The sequence below is a fragment of the Pipistrellus kuhlii genome, unplaced genomic scaffold (genome assembly GCF_014108245.1).
Source record: "Pipistrellus kuhlii isolate mPipKuh1 unplaced genomic scaffold, mPipKuh1.p scaffold_m20_p_1, whole genome shotgun sequence".
Classification (NCBI taxonomy): domain Eukaryota; kingdom Metazoa; phylum Chordata; class Mammalia; order Chiroptera; family Vespertilionidae; genus Pipistrellus; species Pipistrellus kuhlii.
In genome coordinates this window covers 27,924,569-27,939,045 of record NW_023425404.1, presented here as the reverse complement: position 1 = coordinate 27,939,045, position 14,477 = coordinate 27,924,569, and the positions used below count along the sequence as shown (strand labels likewise).

General features: G+C 34.8%; 1 protein-coding gene and 1 pseudogene across 4 annotated transcripts in view; one reads left to right on the top strand and one right to left on the bottom strand.

Annotated features, from left to right (window-relative positions):
- Window positions 1-14,477, top strand: part of STYX (serine/threonine/tyrosine interacting protein) — a 44,113-nt gene that overhangs the window by 24,978 nt on the left and 4,658 nt on the right. For 2 of the 4 annotated variants that reach the window (XM_045580620.1, XM_036436585.2), the window contains 3 exons: window positions 3,243-3,315; window positions 7,027-7,120; window positions 10,727-13,982. In XM_045580620.1, coding sequence (XP_045436576.1) covers window positions 3,243-3,315; window positions 7,027-7,120; window positions 10,727-10,800 — 241 coding nt within the window. In that variant the 3' untranslated portion in view covers window positions 10,801-13,982. Of the gene's footprint in view, window positions 1-3,242; window positions 3,316-7,026; window positions 7,121-7,555; window positions 7,576-10,726; window positions 13,983-14,477 lie in introns of those variants that run through there. The other 2 variants (XM_036436613.2, XM_036436603.2) reach the window with 2 other exon arrangements.
- LOC118718157 lies at window positions 1,253-2,290 on the bottom strand (annotated as a pseudogene).

The window sequence follows — 14,477 nt, the reverse complement described above, 5'->3', positions numbered from 1 at the left end:
ACTTTATGGAGAAATTGGGAGTTTAAAATTAATCTTTTGATTTTGTTATCTAGTCATGTTTGATTAGGAAGCTCTTGTACCAGATGCTTTAGCTCTTAACCTTTGTAGCTTGTCTGCCCTGTCTACCTTATTTACTTAGATTACATTTTTTGTTTTGTTTTATGGAGCTAGTGCTATTATTGTTTTAAGAAGCCAAGGTAATTACCGTTAAAATCATCCTTGGAAGACTGTTTACTGCTAGGGAATTGGTTAGTATAAATTTTTTAGATATATTTTATTGATTTTCTACAGAGAGGAAGGGAGAGAGAGAGTTAGAAACATCGATGAGAGAGTCATTGACCAGCTGCCTCTTGCACACCCCCTACTGGGGATGTGCCCGCAACCAAGGTACATGCCCTTGACAGGAATCAAACCCGGGACCTTCAGTCCCCAAGCCGACACTCTATCTATTGAGCCAAACCGATATCGGCAGCTAGTATAAGTTTTAAAACACCTACATGTAGATGTTATTGCTTTCCTTCTTTAAAAGCTAATTTATTATGTTTTCCTTTAACAGTAGTTGGATGAAAAATTACCTAAGAATTGTTTTAATTTCTGTTCATAATTCAGTGTAGTCTTTCTTGTCCAAAATAATCTTTTCCAAAAATATAATTAGATTATATTTACCAAAATAATCTAAATCCAAGCATGTGCAAAGATTAAAAAAAAAGAGAGGAGGGATCATAAACTTTTGGCCCAAAACTGAACATAAACCTGGCCATTGTGCAGTGTTTCCTTTGTTAGTGTGTCTAGTTGCACAAGTTAGAAATCTTACAATCATGCCCACCATCCCCCTCTTTTATTCCCCACCTCCTAAACGGATCCATTAACCAGTCCTATCATTGAGTAGTATCAATATATCTCTCCCTCATCATTTAATCCCCCTAATCCAAGCTCAGTAGTGTCTTCCTAGACTCTTCCAGTAGGAGCCTTCTTAGTGATCTCTTGTATTTTCTCCTGTCTGTTTTGTTCTTCACCTTATACTTGGAATGATCTTTTCCAAAGATAAATCTGATCTGAACATATAATTACCTTACCCCAAAAAGCTTTCAAAGGTTTCTAATTCTTAATAACTTAACCTAGCAAATGAACTTGCATGACATGGACCCATCAAACCTCTCCATCTTCTTTTTTCAGTACTTTTTAAAATTGGTTTCAGAGAGGAGAGAAAGAGATAGAAACATCATTGATGAGAAAGAATCATTAGTTGGCTTCCTCCTGCCTGCCCCAAACTGGGCATTGAGCCTTTAATCTGGGCATGTGCCCTGACCAGGAATTGAACCATGACTTCCCGGTTCTCAGGGTGCTCAACCTGAGTCATGCTGGCTGGGCAGCCTCCATTTTTATATCATGTTCCCCATTACTCTCCTTTTGAACTATGTTCAGCATTGGATCCACGTATCTGACACATAATAAACATTCAAATGTTGTTTTTTTGTATTGTTTTTTTTTGTTGTTGTTTTCTTGTCAAATGATTTTACTTGAGGCAACAAATGAAATATAACTCAACAGGAAATACCACATGTGGATGAAAAGCATATGGGACAAAAACCTTAAAGCCAAACATTCTTTCCAAAGCAAAGCACTGACATTTCCAGATTGACAACAGAATGAGTATGTTTTCATGAAGCAAAATTGTGAGTCCAAAGTCTAGCTTTGAAATAGTTTTCCACTTCAACTCCATTTCTCAAGGCTCAGGGAACAAATTTGTGGTCTTTCTCAGGGCCAAGAAGCCAGTGACAGCATAGGATGGCAGCCTGCAAATGTAGGGAAAGTGTTTGATGGGGTTGAACCGCAGCTTGCTCTGTGGATCAGTGTAGTTAGAAAGAAGACCTGAAACATCAGAATGCTAACTGGTTTGAAGGATGGAGGAGCATCAATACTGTATATCACCATGACGAGAGTGCACAAAGATGAGATCCTTAAATGGCCAAGGTTTGCAAGTTTTCTCTGAAGGTCCTGTGCTAAAATCAGAAAGCACCATTTTCTTTTCACTCATGGCTTCCATGCTGATACGCTGTGCAAAGCTAGAGGTGGACACTTTTTCTTCTTATTGGCAATATATCCCCGGGTGCTGCTGCTGCCCTTATGGGAAGGATTGGCTGGCCTCCTTTTGCTGTTCCGGGCTACCCCCCGGATGGCAGTGGTGGTCACAATTGGAATTGGAACCCCCATTTCTACTTTGCGTCTTCTTTGTTCCCACTCCCACCCCACAACTGCTTTCCCTGTGAAAGCCCTGGACTTCTCAAGTGCTTATTTAGTGTTGTTGTTTTTGTTGTTGTTTTCATATCCTTTGTGTTTAAATTATAATGAACAAGTTTGCTTATAAGTTCTCAAATAATATTATTTGAATACAGATAATTTACTTGAAAAAGATGAAAAAGCATTGGGAAACTTTTATATATTCTCTTTATCATTTGCTGTCTTATCAGTAATACCATTAATAGTGAAAGTAACTTCCTTTTCTTGGATCTCTACTGTGTTCCAGGCTCTATTTTCTAGGCATTTTTATCTCATTTGTGCTTCATAACAGTGTGGAAGTAGATACATTTCTCATTTACCATTGATAATATTGTGATCATGTATATGTGACAGATGCTCTATACAGTGCTCTATACTTAACCCCCATCTTCTCAATAGCCCTCCAAGATAGGTATTATAATAATACCATTCTATTGTGATTAGTCTGACCATGCTGTCGATATTTGCACTACCACTCACTACAAGCTATATGATTATGATTTTCTGTCCTATATAATAAAAGTCTAATATGCAAATGACCGATGGTGGAATGGCCTGTTACTATAATGCACACTGACCACAATTGGGCAGACACTCAATGCAGGTGTTGCCCCCTGGTGGTAATTGTGCTCCCACAGAAGGAACACCACTCAGCCAGAAGCCAGGCTCATGGCTGGTGAGCACAGCAGCAGTGGTGGGAGCCTCTCCCATAACCATGGCAGTGCTAAGGATGTCTGACTGACGGCTTAATGGGCCTAAACCATCAGTCATACATCCCCCCAGGGCTCCCATACTGCCAGAGGGCGCAGGCCAGGCTAAGGGACCCCTCCCCCCCCAAGTGCATGAATTTCGTGCACTGGGCCTCTAGTTTTGAGTAAATATATAAGTTTTTATTTCAGATGAATTCTCACAATTAAGATTAATTCATGAACATCACTTGAATTTTCTTTTTCTGTTTTCAGAGATGCATTTGCCTATGTTCAAGAAAGAAGATTTTGTATTAATCCTAATGCTGGATTTGTTCATCAACTTCAGGTAACTTCTCTTTTCTCCCCTTTTTAGGTAATTAGAAAGTAGGAGAATTAAAATCTTACGTCCATGTAATTTAGGTGTAAAATTTACTTTGTAAATACTTAAAAATTGTCATAATCTAATTTGATTCTTCAAGTTTGCATTTCTATTTAAAAGTTTGTGTTTTTTTTTAAAGTTAAATTTATAGGGGTGACATTGGTTTATAATATGATATACTGGTAGATTTCAAGTATACATTTCTGATACATTTTCTAGGCATTTTGCTTTGGCTATCTGGGGTCTTTTGTGGTTCCATACAAATATGATACTTTTTTTAAAAATATATATTTTATTGATTTTTTTACAGAGAGGAAGGGAGAGGGATAGAGAGCCAGAAATATCAATGAGAGAGAAACATCGACCAGCTGCCTCCTGCACACCCCCCACTGGGGATGTGCCCGCAACCAGAGTACATGCCCTTGACCGGAATCGAACCTGGGACCCTTCAGTCCACAGGCTGACGCTCTATCCACTGAGCCAAACCAGTTTCGGCAATATGATACTTTTTTATCCTGTCTCTTTAAAAAATTGGGATTTTAATGAGGATTCCATTAATTTATATATTGCTTTGGATAATATGGCCAAAAGAATTTTCTTAAAAACTGCTATTATAATAATACCAGCCCTAACCAGTTTAGCTCAGTGGATAGAGCATTGGCCTATGGACTGAAAGGTCCTAGGTGGGATTCTGGTCAAGGGCATTTATGCCCAGCCTTGGTCAGGGCACATGCATGAGGCAACTGATCGATGTGTCTCTCTCACACTGATGTCTCTCTCTCTTTCTCTCCCCCTCCCCCTTCCACTCTAACTAAAAATCAATGAAAAAATATCCTCTGGTGAGGACTAAAAAAAAAAAAACAGGCGGGGAGGAGGGGCTGCAATTACCAGAAAATTAAAGACACATTGTTAAATATAAAGTAAAATAATTCAAGTTAGAAATTTCTTCAGTTTCTTTCTCTACTTTGGTCACACACATTGAGTTTTGATTCTAAGTATGTTACATACAGCAACTTGTTAAATTTTAGATGCTTTATCTTTTCCATGATTTTTCAGATTTTGTTATGCCCAAAAAGATGCACCTAAAAAGTTAAGATTTTTTTTTTCAAGAAGGAAAATCATAGGTTGAAGAATGTGCTCTGGCTGATTCATGAATAAATTTCAAATTTAGACATCAAGTGCATTATAACATAGATTGTCTCAGTTACTGCACTTTAAATTTTATCTCATTTTTTTTTCTTTTTTTTAATCTTCACTTGATATTTTTCCATTGATTTTTAGAGAGAGTGGAAGAGAGAGGGAAAAAAGAGAAATATCAGTGTGAGAGAAACATATCAATTGGTTGCTTCCTGCATGTGCCCCGACCAAGGGCCTGGGCCGGCAAGGAGCCTGCAACCCATGTTTGTGTCCTTGACTGGAAATGAACCTGGGACCCTTTGTTCTGCAGGCCTTTGCTCTATCCACTAAGCCAAAACAGCTAGGGCTTCATTTTTGTTTTCAATTTACTATTAATTTTTACTTCATTTTTTAAAACAATTTTATTTTTTTTTAATTGAATTTATTGGGGTAACATTGGTTAATTATACATGTTTCAGGTACACATGCTACAATACATCATCTGTACATTGTATTGTGTGTTTACCACTCCAAATCAAGTCTCCTTCCATCACTATTTATCTCTTCCTTTACCATCTTTTACCTCCCCCAGCCCTTCTTTTCCCTGGCAGTCACCATATGGTTGACTATATCTTTTTTTTCTTTTACTTCATTTAAAAGAGAAACATTGGTGACTCTAGTTTCACCATGTTGGTGTAAAATTTTTTTATTCCTTATGTTATAGAACACAAAGTTACCTGTAATTTATTAGTTTCTTTGCCTCTTAACAGTTATGTAAAAACATCTTTTTAAAAAAACTGATTTGAAAAAGTAATATGCACTCAACTCATGTTTTAAAATTTTAATTTCAATGATGCCTAAGGAGAATACAATGAAAAATAAGTCTCCCTAATAGTATGCCTTAGTATATCATTCTGAAACAGCATGTATAAAAAGCAAAAGAAAAACAAAAAATCCCAGCATGTATAGCTCTATCTGCAAAACATTTTATATGTAGTATGTACATATATAACATTTTAATATGGCCACTTCCTTTTAACATGGCCTTTAGATTGTTTCTAACCTTTGATGATTATAAATAGTATTGGAAAGGATAGGTGCATCTCTGTGAATATACCTGTAAGATAACTGATCAGAGTGGAATTGCTGGATTAGAGGGCATTTGAAAGATGATATCAAATTAATTCTAAAAAGACTGAAGTAATGTAAACTTAACACCAGCCAAAAACAAGAAGACCTGTTTTGTCATACTTTAAAGTTTAGTCTCCTTGTTTTTGGAGTCTAAACAATACCAGTAATCAAAGGTATTTTAACAGCTGTTTGGTTATTGTCCTATTGGTGTTTATACAGGGTGTAGGTCTTTTTCTCATTGGTTTGTAAGAGCTCTTCTAAGGAAATCTGTCTTTAGCTAATTGATTTGAAAAGCCATTTTTATTATACAGCAAATTCTGATCTGTTCGTGGGTATATTTTTGGACTTTGTATTCTGTTCCATTGACCTGCTTATTGTTGTACCTATATCAAACAATTTTAAGTACTATAATGTTATATAAACAATTTATGGTATGACTCAAGACCCCCTTCTTTTTTTTTTTTAATTTATTTTATTGATTTTTTACAGAGAGGAAAGGAAAGAGATAGAGAGCTAGAAATGTCGATGAGAGAGAAACATTGACCGGCTGCCTCTTGCACACCCCCCACTGGGGATGTGCCCGCAACCAACGTACATGCCCTTGACCGGAATAGAACCCAGGACCTTTCAGTCCTCAGACCGACGCTCTACCACTGAGCCAAACCGGTTTCGGCCCCCTCATTCTTTCTAGAATTTTTCTAGCAGGTTCTTGCATTTATATTTTGATAATTATATATTTTATTGGAAGAAGTTTTATAGTTGTTTTTAATGATATATTCACAGTTCAGAAAGAAATGGCTCCATTAAATTTTTAGTCTTCTACTTTGAGAATATGTTACAGTTATTCAAATCAACTTTTATATCTGTTAGTGTTTTAAAGTTTTCTCTGTACAGAATATATACATTTCTTAAGAAATTTATTCCTACGTACTTTTTTGTTCCTATTATAAGTTAAGTTGTTCTCCCAGTACATTTTCTATTTGGTGTTTTGTATATAGGAAAGCTACTAGTTTTTATTACATTTTTAGTTGGCAACCTTATTAAACTATTATTCTAAGAAATTTTTTAGTTGATTGACTTAGCTTTTTATCTCATGTTCAAATTATAATTTGCCACTTTGCTAATTTTATGTTGCTTTTTCATTGAATTCTCATTCATTCTATCAGAACAATAAAGTGGTGAGAGGATCATACTTATCCTAATGCCCCAATACATATTAATTGGTAGTTCAGTGTATGATACCCTAATGCAAGCTATTGGCCTATCAGAAAATGTGAAATTATGAGGTAAGAATTTTAAGCCTGCATTTCTCTTATAACAAAATGGTACCAGATATTAAGAATACTAAAAATGTACACATAAGCCACTGTTTTGGATATATAAGAATTTAAATGTATATTGAAGTTAATTCAACTGTTTGTTTTTTTTTAGGAATATGAAGCCATCTACTTAGCAAAATTAACAATACAGATGATGTCACCACTCCAGATAGAAAGGTCATTATCTGTTCATTCTGGTACCACAGGTAAGTGTTTTCATTTTTTGAAAAAGTTGTGGGGAGAAAGATGATAGTACATGAAAGGTAGGAAAGAATCATATTTTGCTTGTTACAAGTTACACTAACAATTTAAATTATTTATAAAAAGATAATTTCACATTTTAATTTTATGTGAATAAATAATGTCTTATCTGCTGTGTGCACATCTCTAACTGGTTAATTAGTATAAGCTGGTTAGAAGGTCAGATTTCTACTTGGTTTCATTTTAAGTCTCTACATAGTATAATTTTGTTATTACTTAGATTAAAATAATAAGAGGAATCTGGTGAAGAGGTGATCTTAATAAGAATAAATGATAGTTAATAAATGAAAGTATGTTTCAAGTTAGAGTAATTAGTGTCAACTACCTCAAGTTTTTCTTTTGCCATGGATATTCAAGCCCTTCTCCCTTCCCTATTTCAGAGTCCTCCCCATTTTCAAAGGTAATGTCTCAAGTATACTCTCTCAGTCTTTTAACTCTCACCTTCCTTCTCCAAGATCTTGTTACACTTGTTTTCTCTGTTCTTTTTACTTTACTGGAGCACTCATAGAATTTACTCATTCATTTTCTTTCTTTCTTTTTTTTATAAGATATTTTTTTATTAAATTATTATTTTTGTACATATACCAATGCCCCCCCCCCTCCCGTACATACCCTCCCTCCCCAGAGTTTTGTGTCCATTGGTTGTACTTATATGCATGTATACAAGTCCTTCGGTTGATCTCTTATCTCCCCCAGATCTCCCCAACCTTCCTGCTGTAATTTGACAGTCTGCTTATTGCTTTACTGTCTCTATATCTATCTTTTGGTTCTTCAGTTTGGAGAACAGTATGGAGCTTCCTCAAAAAACTGAAAATGGAACTCCCATTTGACCCAGTAATCCCACTCCTAGGAATATATCCCAAGAAGCTAGAAACACCAATCAGAAAGAATATATGCACCCCTATGTTCATAGCAGCACAATTTACAATAGCTAGGATTTGGAAACAGCCTAGGTGCCCATCAGATGATTGGATCCAAAAACTATGGTACATTTACACAATGGAATATTACGCAGCCATAAAAAAAGAAAAAATTCTCATTATTTGCAGCAACCTGGATGGAATTGGAGAACATCATGCTGAGTGAAACAAGCCAGTCAATGAAAGAGAGACACCACATGACCTCACTTATTTATGGATAATAAAGAAAATCTCATTTTCTTTAGGATCAGCAGCCTTATATGATAGGAAGAACAGGTTACATTCCTACTGTGTGTTGGGCTGGAAACTGAGCACTTACAATGAACCACAAGTTCATTGTAAGTGCTCAGTGCAGCACTTTCTTCACTGTATTGCACAGCCTGTTGTGACAGTTTTATATATTCATCCTTCAGGCTCAGCTTCCTAGTTGTCATTAACCCTTTTTTAAATTTTATGATTTTTAGAGAGAGGGGAGACATAATTTGTTGTTTCAGTTGTTTATGCATTTATTGGCTAACTAGAGGCCCAGTACAGGACATTCATGCACTGGAGGGTGAGGGAGTGCATGCACCCTTTAGCAGTCCAGGAGCCCTTGGGGGATGTCTGACTGGCGGCTTAGGCTCACTAGGGGGAGCAGACCTAAGCCGCAGTTGGTCATCTTTAGAGCTGCCACGGAGGCAGGAGAGGTTCCTGCCACCACAGCTGCGCTCACCAGTATGGCTTGTGACTTGAGTGGCGCTCTCCTTGTGGGAGCACAGTGACCACCAGAGGAGCATCTGCATTGAGCATCTTCCCCCTGGTGGTCAGTGCACATCATAGGGACCGATTGTTCTGCTGTTCAGTGGATTTGCATATTTCCCTTTTATTACATAGGACCGGATTCTTTATATGTGCCCCAACCAGGGATCGAACCCGCAACCTTGACATAACAAGACAACCCTCTAACCCACTGAGCTACCGGGTCAGGGCCATTAACTATTTTTGTTTTTTGCCACACCCATCTAGTTGTTATCAAATCTGCTGGAGTCTGTTTCCTCAGTACCTGCCCTATTTTATAGTATTCCTAGTCTCCATCTAGTTCCGGCCCACATTGGCCTCCTATCCAAAGTCTGTTTGTTTGGTCTGTTTGAGCACTGTGACCAGACTTACTTTCACTAAAGATAGTTCTAATTGTGATATTTTTCCTGTACAAAAGCCTTCATTGGATTAAATCCTACAGAAGAAAACACAATAGGCAGTGTCATAGGTAGTAAAGTCTTTTCTGATTTTTTTTTTTTTTATCCCTCAGTGTTCCTCTTTTTTTCTTTAATCCTCACCTGAGGATGTTTTCATTGATTTTTAGAGAGGGAGAAATAGAGGGAGGAAGAGAAAGACAGACATCGCTTTGTTGTTCCACCTATTTATACGTTCGTTGTTTCTTGTATGTGCCCTGACCAGGGATCGAACCTCACCCTTGGATGTGCTCTAACCAACTGAGCTACTCCGCCAGGGCCTCATTGTGCACTCCATGATGGTTTCCTTTATCTCTTCTTTCCAGAAAGCATCACATTTAGTCTCTCTGTTCCTAAAAACTCAGTTCATTTGTCATCTCAAGAAAACAACGATTAACTTACTCTTCGTCAATCCCATCATTGAAACTGCTCTGTCTATACTCCTCACTTCCTGCCTTGCATTAAGGTTATTTGTTCCTCACCTCCCTTAGTGGAAGGCAAGTGCAGCACCTCCTCTGAAACTCGGTCACAGCAGCGGTACTTAGCCTTGTCTAGCATATTTCCTTCTTTATCCCACTGTCTTGATTTATATTTCTATCCTTATTTGATTAATCATAGTGACACATTAATTTCATGTTGGAATCTGCCCTCTGAATTAACATTATTACTGTGATTTAGCACAATCGTTAGAGCATAAATTTAAGGCCATCCCATTGTTAGGCATATAATACAGCACCACTTTACTAGTTACTGTTCTCTAATGTTTTCCTCCATTTAGATATAGATTTTTTTTTTTTATTATACCTATTGACCTTATATTGACAGCTTTGATACTATGTGGAAAATTTCTGTACTTTAGCAGACTCTGATGTGAAGAGTAGATAAAAGAAAATCTCTGCTTTATGTGCTGCATGCTGTCCTTTCTCCCAGCTCTAGACTTGTTGATAATAAGAAAAACACAGCTTCAGTGGAAAAATATTTTCAGCAGCATCTATGAAAGCAAAGATAATTATATCTGCAAAATAAAATTGTACAAATTTAGAATTAATTTCTTACATTTTATGTCCTAAGTCACATGATTATGGTACCTAAACTTGATAATTGTTATGTACCATTATCTCTAAAATTTCTATTTTCAAACTATTTTAAAAATTAATGTTTATCGTTTACAATACCTAAGACATACTTAATTCTCAAGAGAGAAAATGTGTCCTGTTATGAAGATCTAAAGTTATGAAGATCTAAAGTTATTTGTGTAATTCTTAACAAGAGAATTTAAAGTTTGCTGAAAGTTCAGTCATGGAATTTTTTTAGTGCATATATACATAGCAACACTTCAATAAAAATGAAACTTACTATGTATATCATTTCTAATAAATTTAAGTTTCCATTATATGTTATGTTCATGCAATACATTTAGGCAGTTTGAAGAGAACACATGAAGAAGATGATGATTTTGGAAGCATGCAAGTGGCTACTGCACAGAATGGCTGACTCAAGAGCACCTTAGAGGATGTGAATTTCTATTTGGGAAGGAGAAAACACTAGAAACAATACTAATGTAAAATGGTAAAAACACAAGTAGTATTTTTTCAATTATATGTTGCTTCCAGATGTGTTTCTCTACAACTTATTAAGCAACATTTTAAGATAATGGATTTCTGCAATAGATGGCACTGATGGTTTTGCTCCTTTTCTTTTCTTTTTTTTTTTTTTTTTTAAACACTTAACAGTTTTATTATAAACTAAAATTTTGGACTTGCAAAGAGGTATTATTGCAATAATGCACTTTTCATACTTGAAAATTTATTTGTATGATATAAAGTTACTACTTTAAACAAAATGCAAAGTTAGGGGGATTTGTTTATAAAATTTGGGTAATTTATAACAAGAATTTCCTAAAGTTTGCTTAAAATTCATTTTGTGTTCTATATATACATTTAAAAAACAATTTTACAGTTCAATTTTATGATGGAGCCTCTTACAGAAACATTAACAAATGCAGGAACTCATCACTTTCTTTTTTAGTATAATTAAATAGCTTAATTACCCTTTTATTACTAATCTTGAAATCATGACATTAAGCCAACTATCCTTACTTTAAGATGATCTAAGTATTGCTTTCTTTTTCTATTACCTTTCTAATTTATTTAGTCTATAGAAGAAAAATATTTAATGAACAAAAGATTCATTGCTTTATACCAGATGTTGAAAAACAAGGAGAGTTTTAGATTTTCAAGTGACTTTTCCCTTCCGTTTCGTAGAAGCCAAACGTTATGGTGTTCTTTTTAGAGTTGCTTAGCCCAATTTTCTTTGTCCAAGATGGTTCTAAATAGTCTATAATAAACCAATGTAGCACCATTTTTCCCCTAAATGAATCCCAAAAAAGAAAAGTGCCTTGCATCGTAAAAAAATAAATAAATCCTCATGACCTCTAAATAAGTATGTAGAACATTGAAAATTTTTAAACATTTTTCTTTAATTTTCTAAACCCATAAATTAGTTTAAACTGAAAGCCTGAAGCTTGAAGAAACTTCAGTAAATAATTTGGAAATATTTACTCCTTTGTTTTGTTATCCTAATTATTCTTTGAGGTTGTTCTGGCTCAGATATAAGCTTTTCTTTGAAAAGATGCATTTATTGAGGATAATGATTTGTGAAAGACTTTAGAGTATTTTAAATTTGTCTATTAATTAGTTCTTTGCATGGAGTTAATCCAAATTTGCCCTGCAATTTGCAATAGCAAAGTCACTTTATGGATCCTGTTTCTCCCTATTTTTATTTATATATATAAAATTTGTTTTAACAAAAACGTTTTTGCTATTTTAAGTATGATGTGAAGGAGGAGTGTTTTAACTTTTATAGTTGATAATTTAGGTTAGCACAAACAAAACTCCTTTCTCACTTTTCTCAGTCCTCTCTCGAGGTGCTTTACTGATGGGAATGATTTTCATACATTCCCTTGGTACCAAGAGGTACTATGCAACGTAACATTACATCAAGTTACATGCTAGGCTTTCCTCCCTAAAATGTAATAATACAGTAAAAGCTTGTTTTATCAAGCATAGGAGTAAAAATTAATTAAAATTGCTTTGTTAATAAGAGTCAATTCCTGTTGACCCAGGTGGTATTCCTCTTGATTTCTCTTCCCTTTCTCTATTTTATGACCCTGAAAACATGTTAATTCCATTGTGGTTTGTATTTTATTGTGTGATTATGTCATTTGGTGGCTGGCTACTTGAGTCAAGATTTGCACTGAGTGTTCAGAAATTCCAGTTGGTAAAGTGCCAGATAACACAGCTTTCCTGTAAATAGATCACTATTGGATAAGTCGGCAAAGATCTCTCTTGTAATCTAATAATATATGCTTCATTCAGCAGAAAGTCTGCTCAAAAGAATCTTCATAGTAGTACATTTAGGTTTTAAAAATGAGGTAAAGATTTTAAAAATTAGTTTCTTAGGTATACATATCCTCTCTAGTAAGTTGGGCCAAAAAATACAGATTTAGTTTATTTATAGCTGATAATTTTCCACTTTTTCTAACCACTAGAATTTTTATGTTCTCACTAAAGTGCCTGCCCAGCACTGTACATTAAAGACTCTATCACAACACTACGAAAAGGGATTGTCATGAGTACAATATTAATGTGGACAAAATGATGTTATTCTTTCTTTCATATAAGAACATTGCAAGTTCGTTTTATCTGGGATCCGTTCTTCCACCTAATGTTCATCTAGTTCTGGTAGCTCTTCCAGTCTGTCTTCTTTTTGGCTCCATTTCTGTGCTCTTTATTTCTACTGATGTTTTGTGATAGTTAACTATGATACATTTAACCAATCATGATTTAATTTCTAGAATATCTGAATAATGTATAAATGGCATAGTTCCCAACTTTAAACATTAAGTATGTAATCTGGGCATAGAATTTAAAGTGAAATTGCATTAAAACATAGGACAACTGTTTGGTCCATTTTGAAAGTGAGAAACTTAAATATTGAAAATATTCAAACTGGAATGGCAGTATTTTAACCTAATATCAGTTAATTGGTTTATATTATTGTATTTTACCTATTAGATGTTTTAAATGGCAGTTACTTTTATTTGTATCTACTCTATGGTGGAAATGTTAAATCGTAATAGCTTTTGCTACGAACTCTCAACCACTTAATTTTTAGAGTAGAATATATATTTCAGGGGGATTTTGTTTCACCTGAATTTAGAAGTAATGTCAAAAAATGTTAAGCATGTCCTTTTTAAGAAAATATAAGGTTTCTAATTGTCTTATTACCATGGTAATTCAAGTGAATTACGTAGAAGTATTCAACTGCAATCTTGAATTATAAAGTTGGGATGCATATATATGCATATATATCAGAGTCTCAACTGATGTAAAGTAAATGAGCAGTTACCTGGTGGATTCTTTTTTTTTTCTCTCTCTCCAATAACTGGCTTAACCCACACTTCCACAACAAATTTAGCTTCACTTCAGTATTTACTTTATTGTTCATTGAACAATGCTCCAAAAAGGAACATTAGGAAATAGCTGAGAATTATTAAGATTTTATTTTATTTTTGGTCAGAAAAATGTTTCTAGGGTCTTTGAATGCTGGATTTATTGTTTTTTTTTTTTTTTTTTTTTTTTTTTTTTTTTTGTCTTACCCATCCATGGCAGCTATAAAAATAAAAAAATAAATAAAAATATTCAGGTTTACATGTTAGCTCTCTTTATAGGGAGTTGCCATACCTCACAATTCAAAGTGTATTCTATAGATCAGTACATTATACTGATGTGTAATTGCAATTTACTATGCAGCAAAAATTCAAGAAAAATAACCTACAGCGTCTACTTACCTTTGTATAGGCAATTGCTTGAGTTACTCTGCTTTTAACATTTGTACTTAGACAAAATGCTTATGTATGTTTAGGAACGTCACAGTGCGAGATGCTGCTAGCCCAGACACAAAGTATTAAAATTATTTTGTGAAGAGTGGTGGTTGTATTAAAACTATTGTGCCGTTATACCTCAAAACGATTGAAAAGCTCATTTATACTGCTCATGCTTCGGAATTTCTTTCTTTAGATTGTTGGCTTCTAGGTAGAAGTAACTTAGTTTTATTCCCACAGATTAAGAAGGATAAATGAATATTGGAAATTGATAAGCACTTAAAGA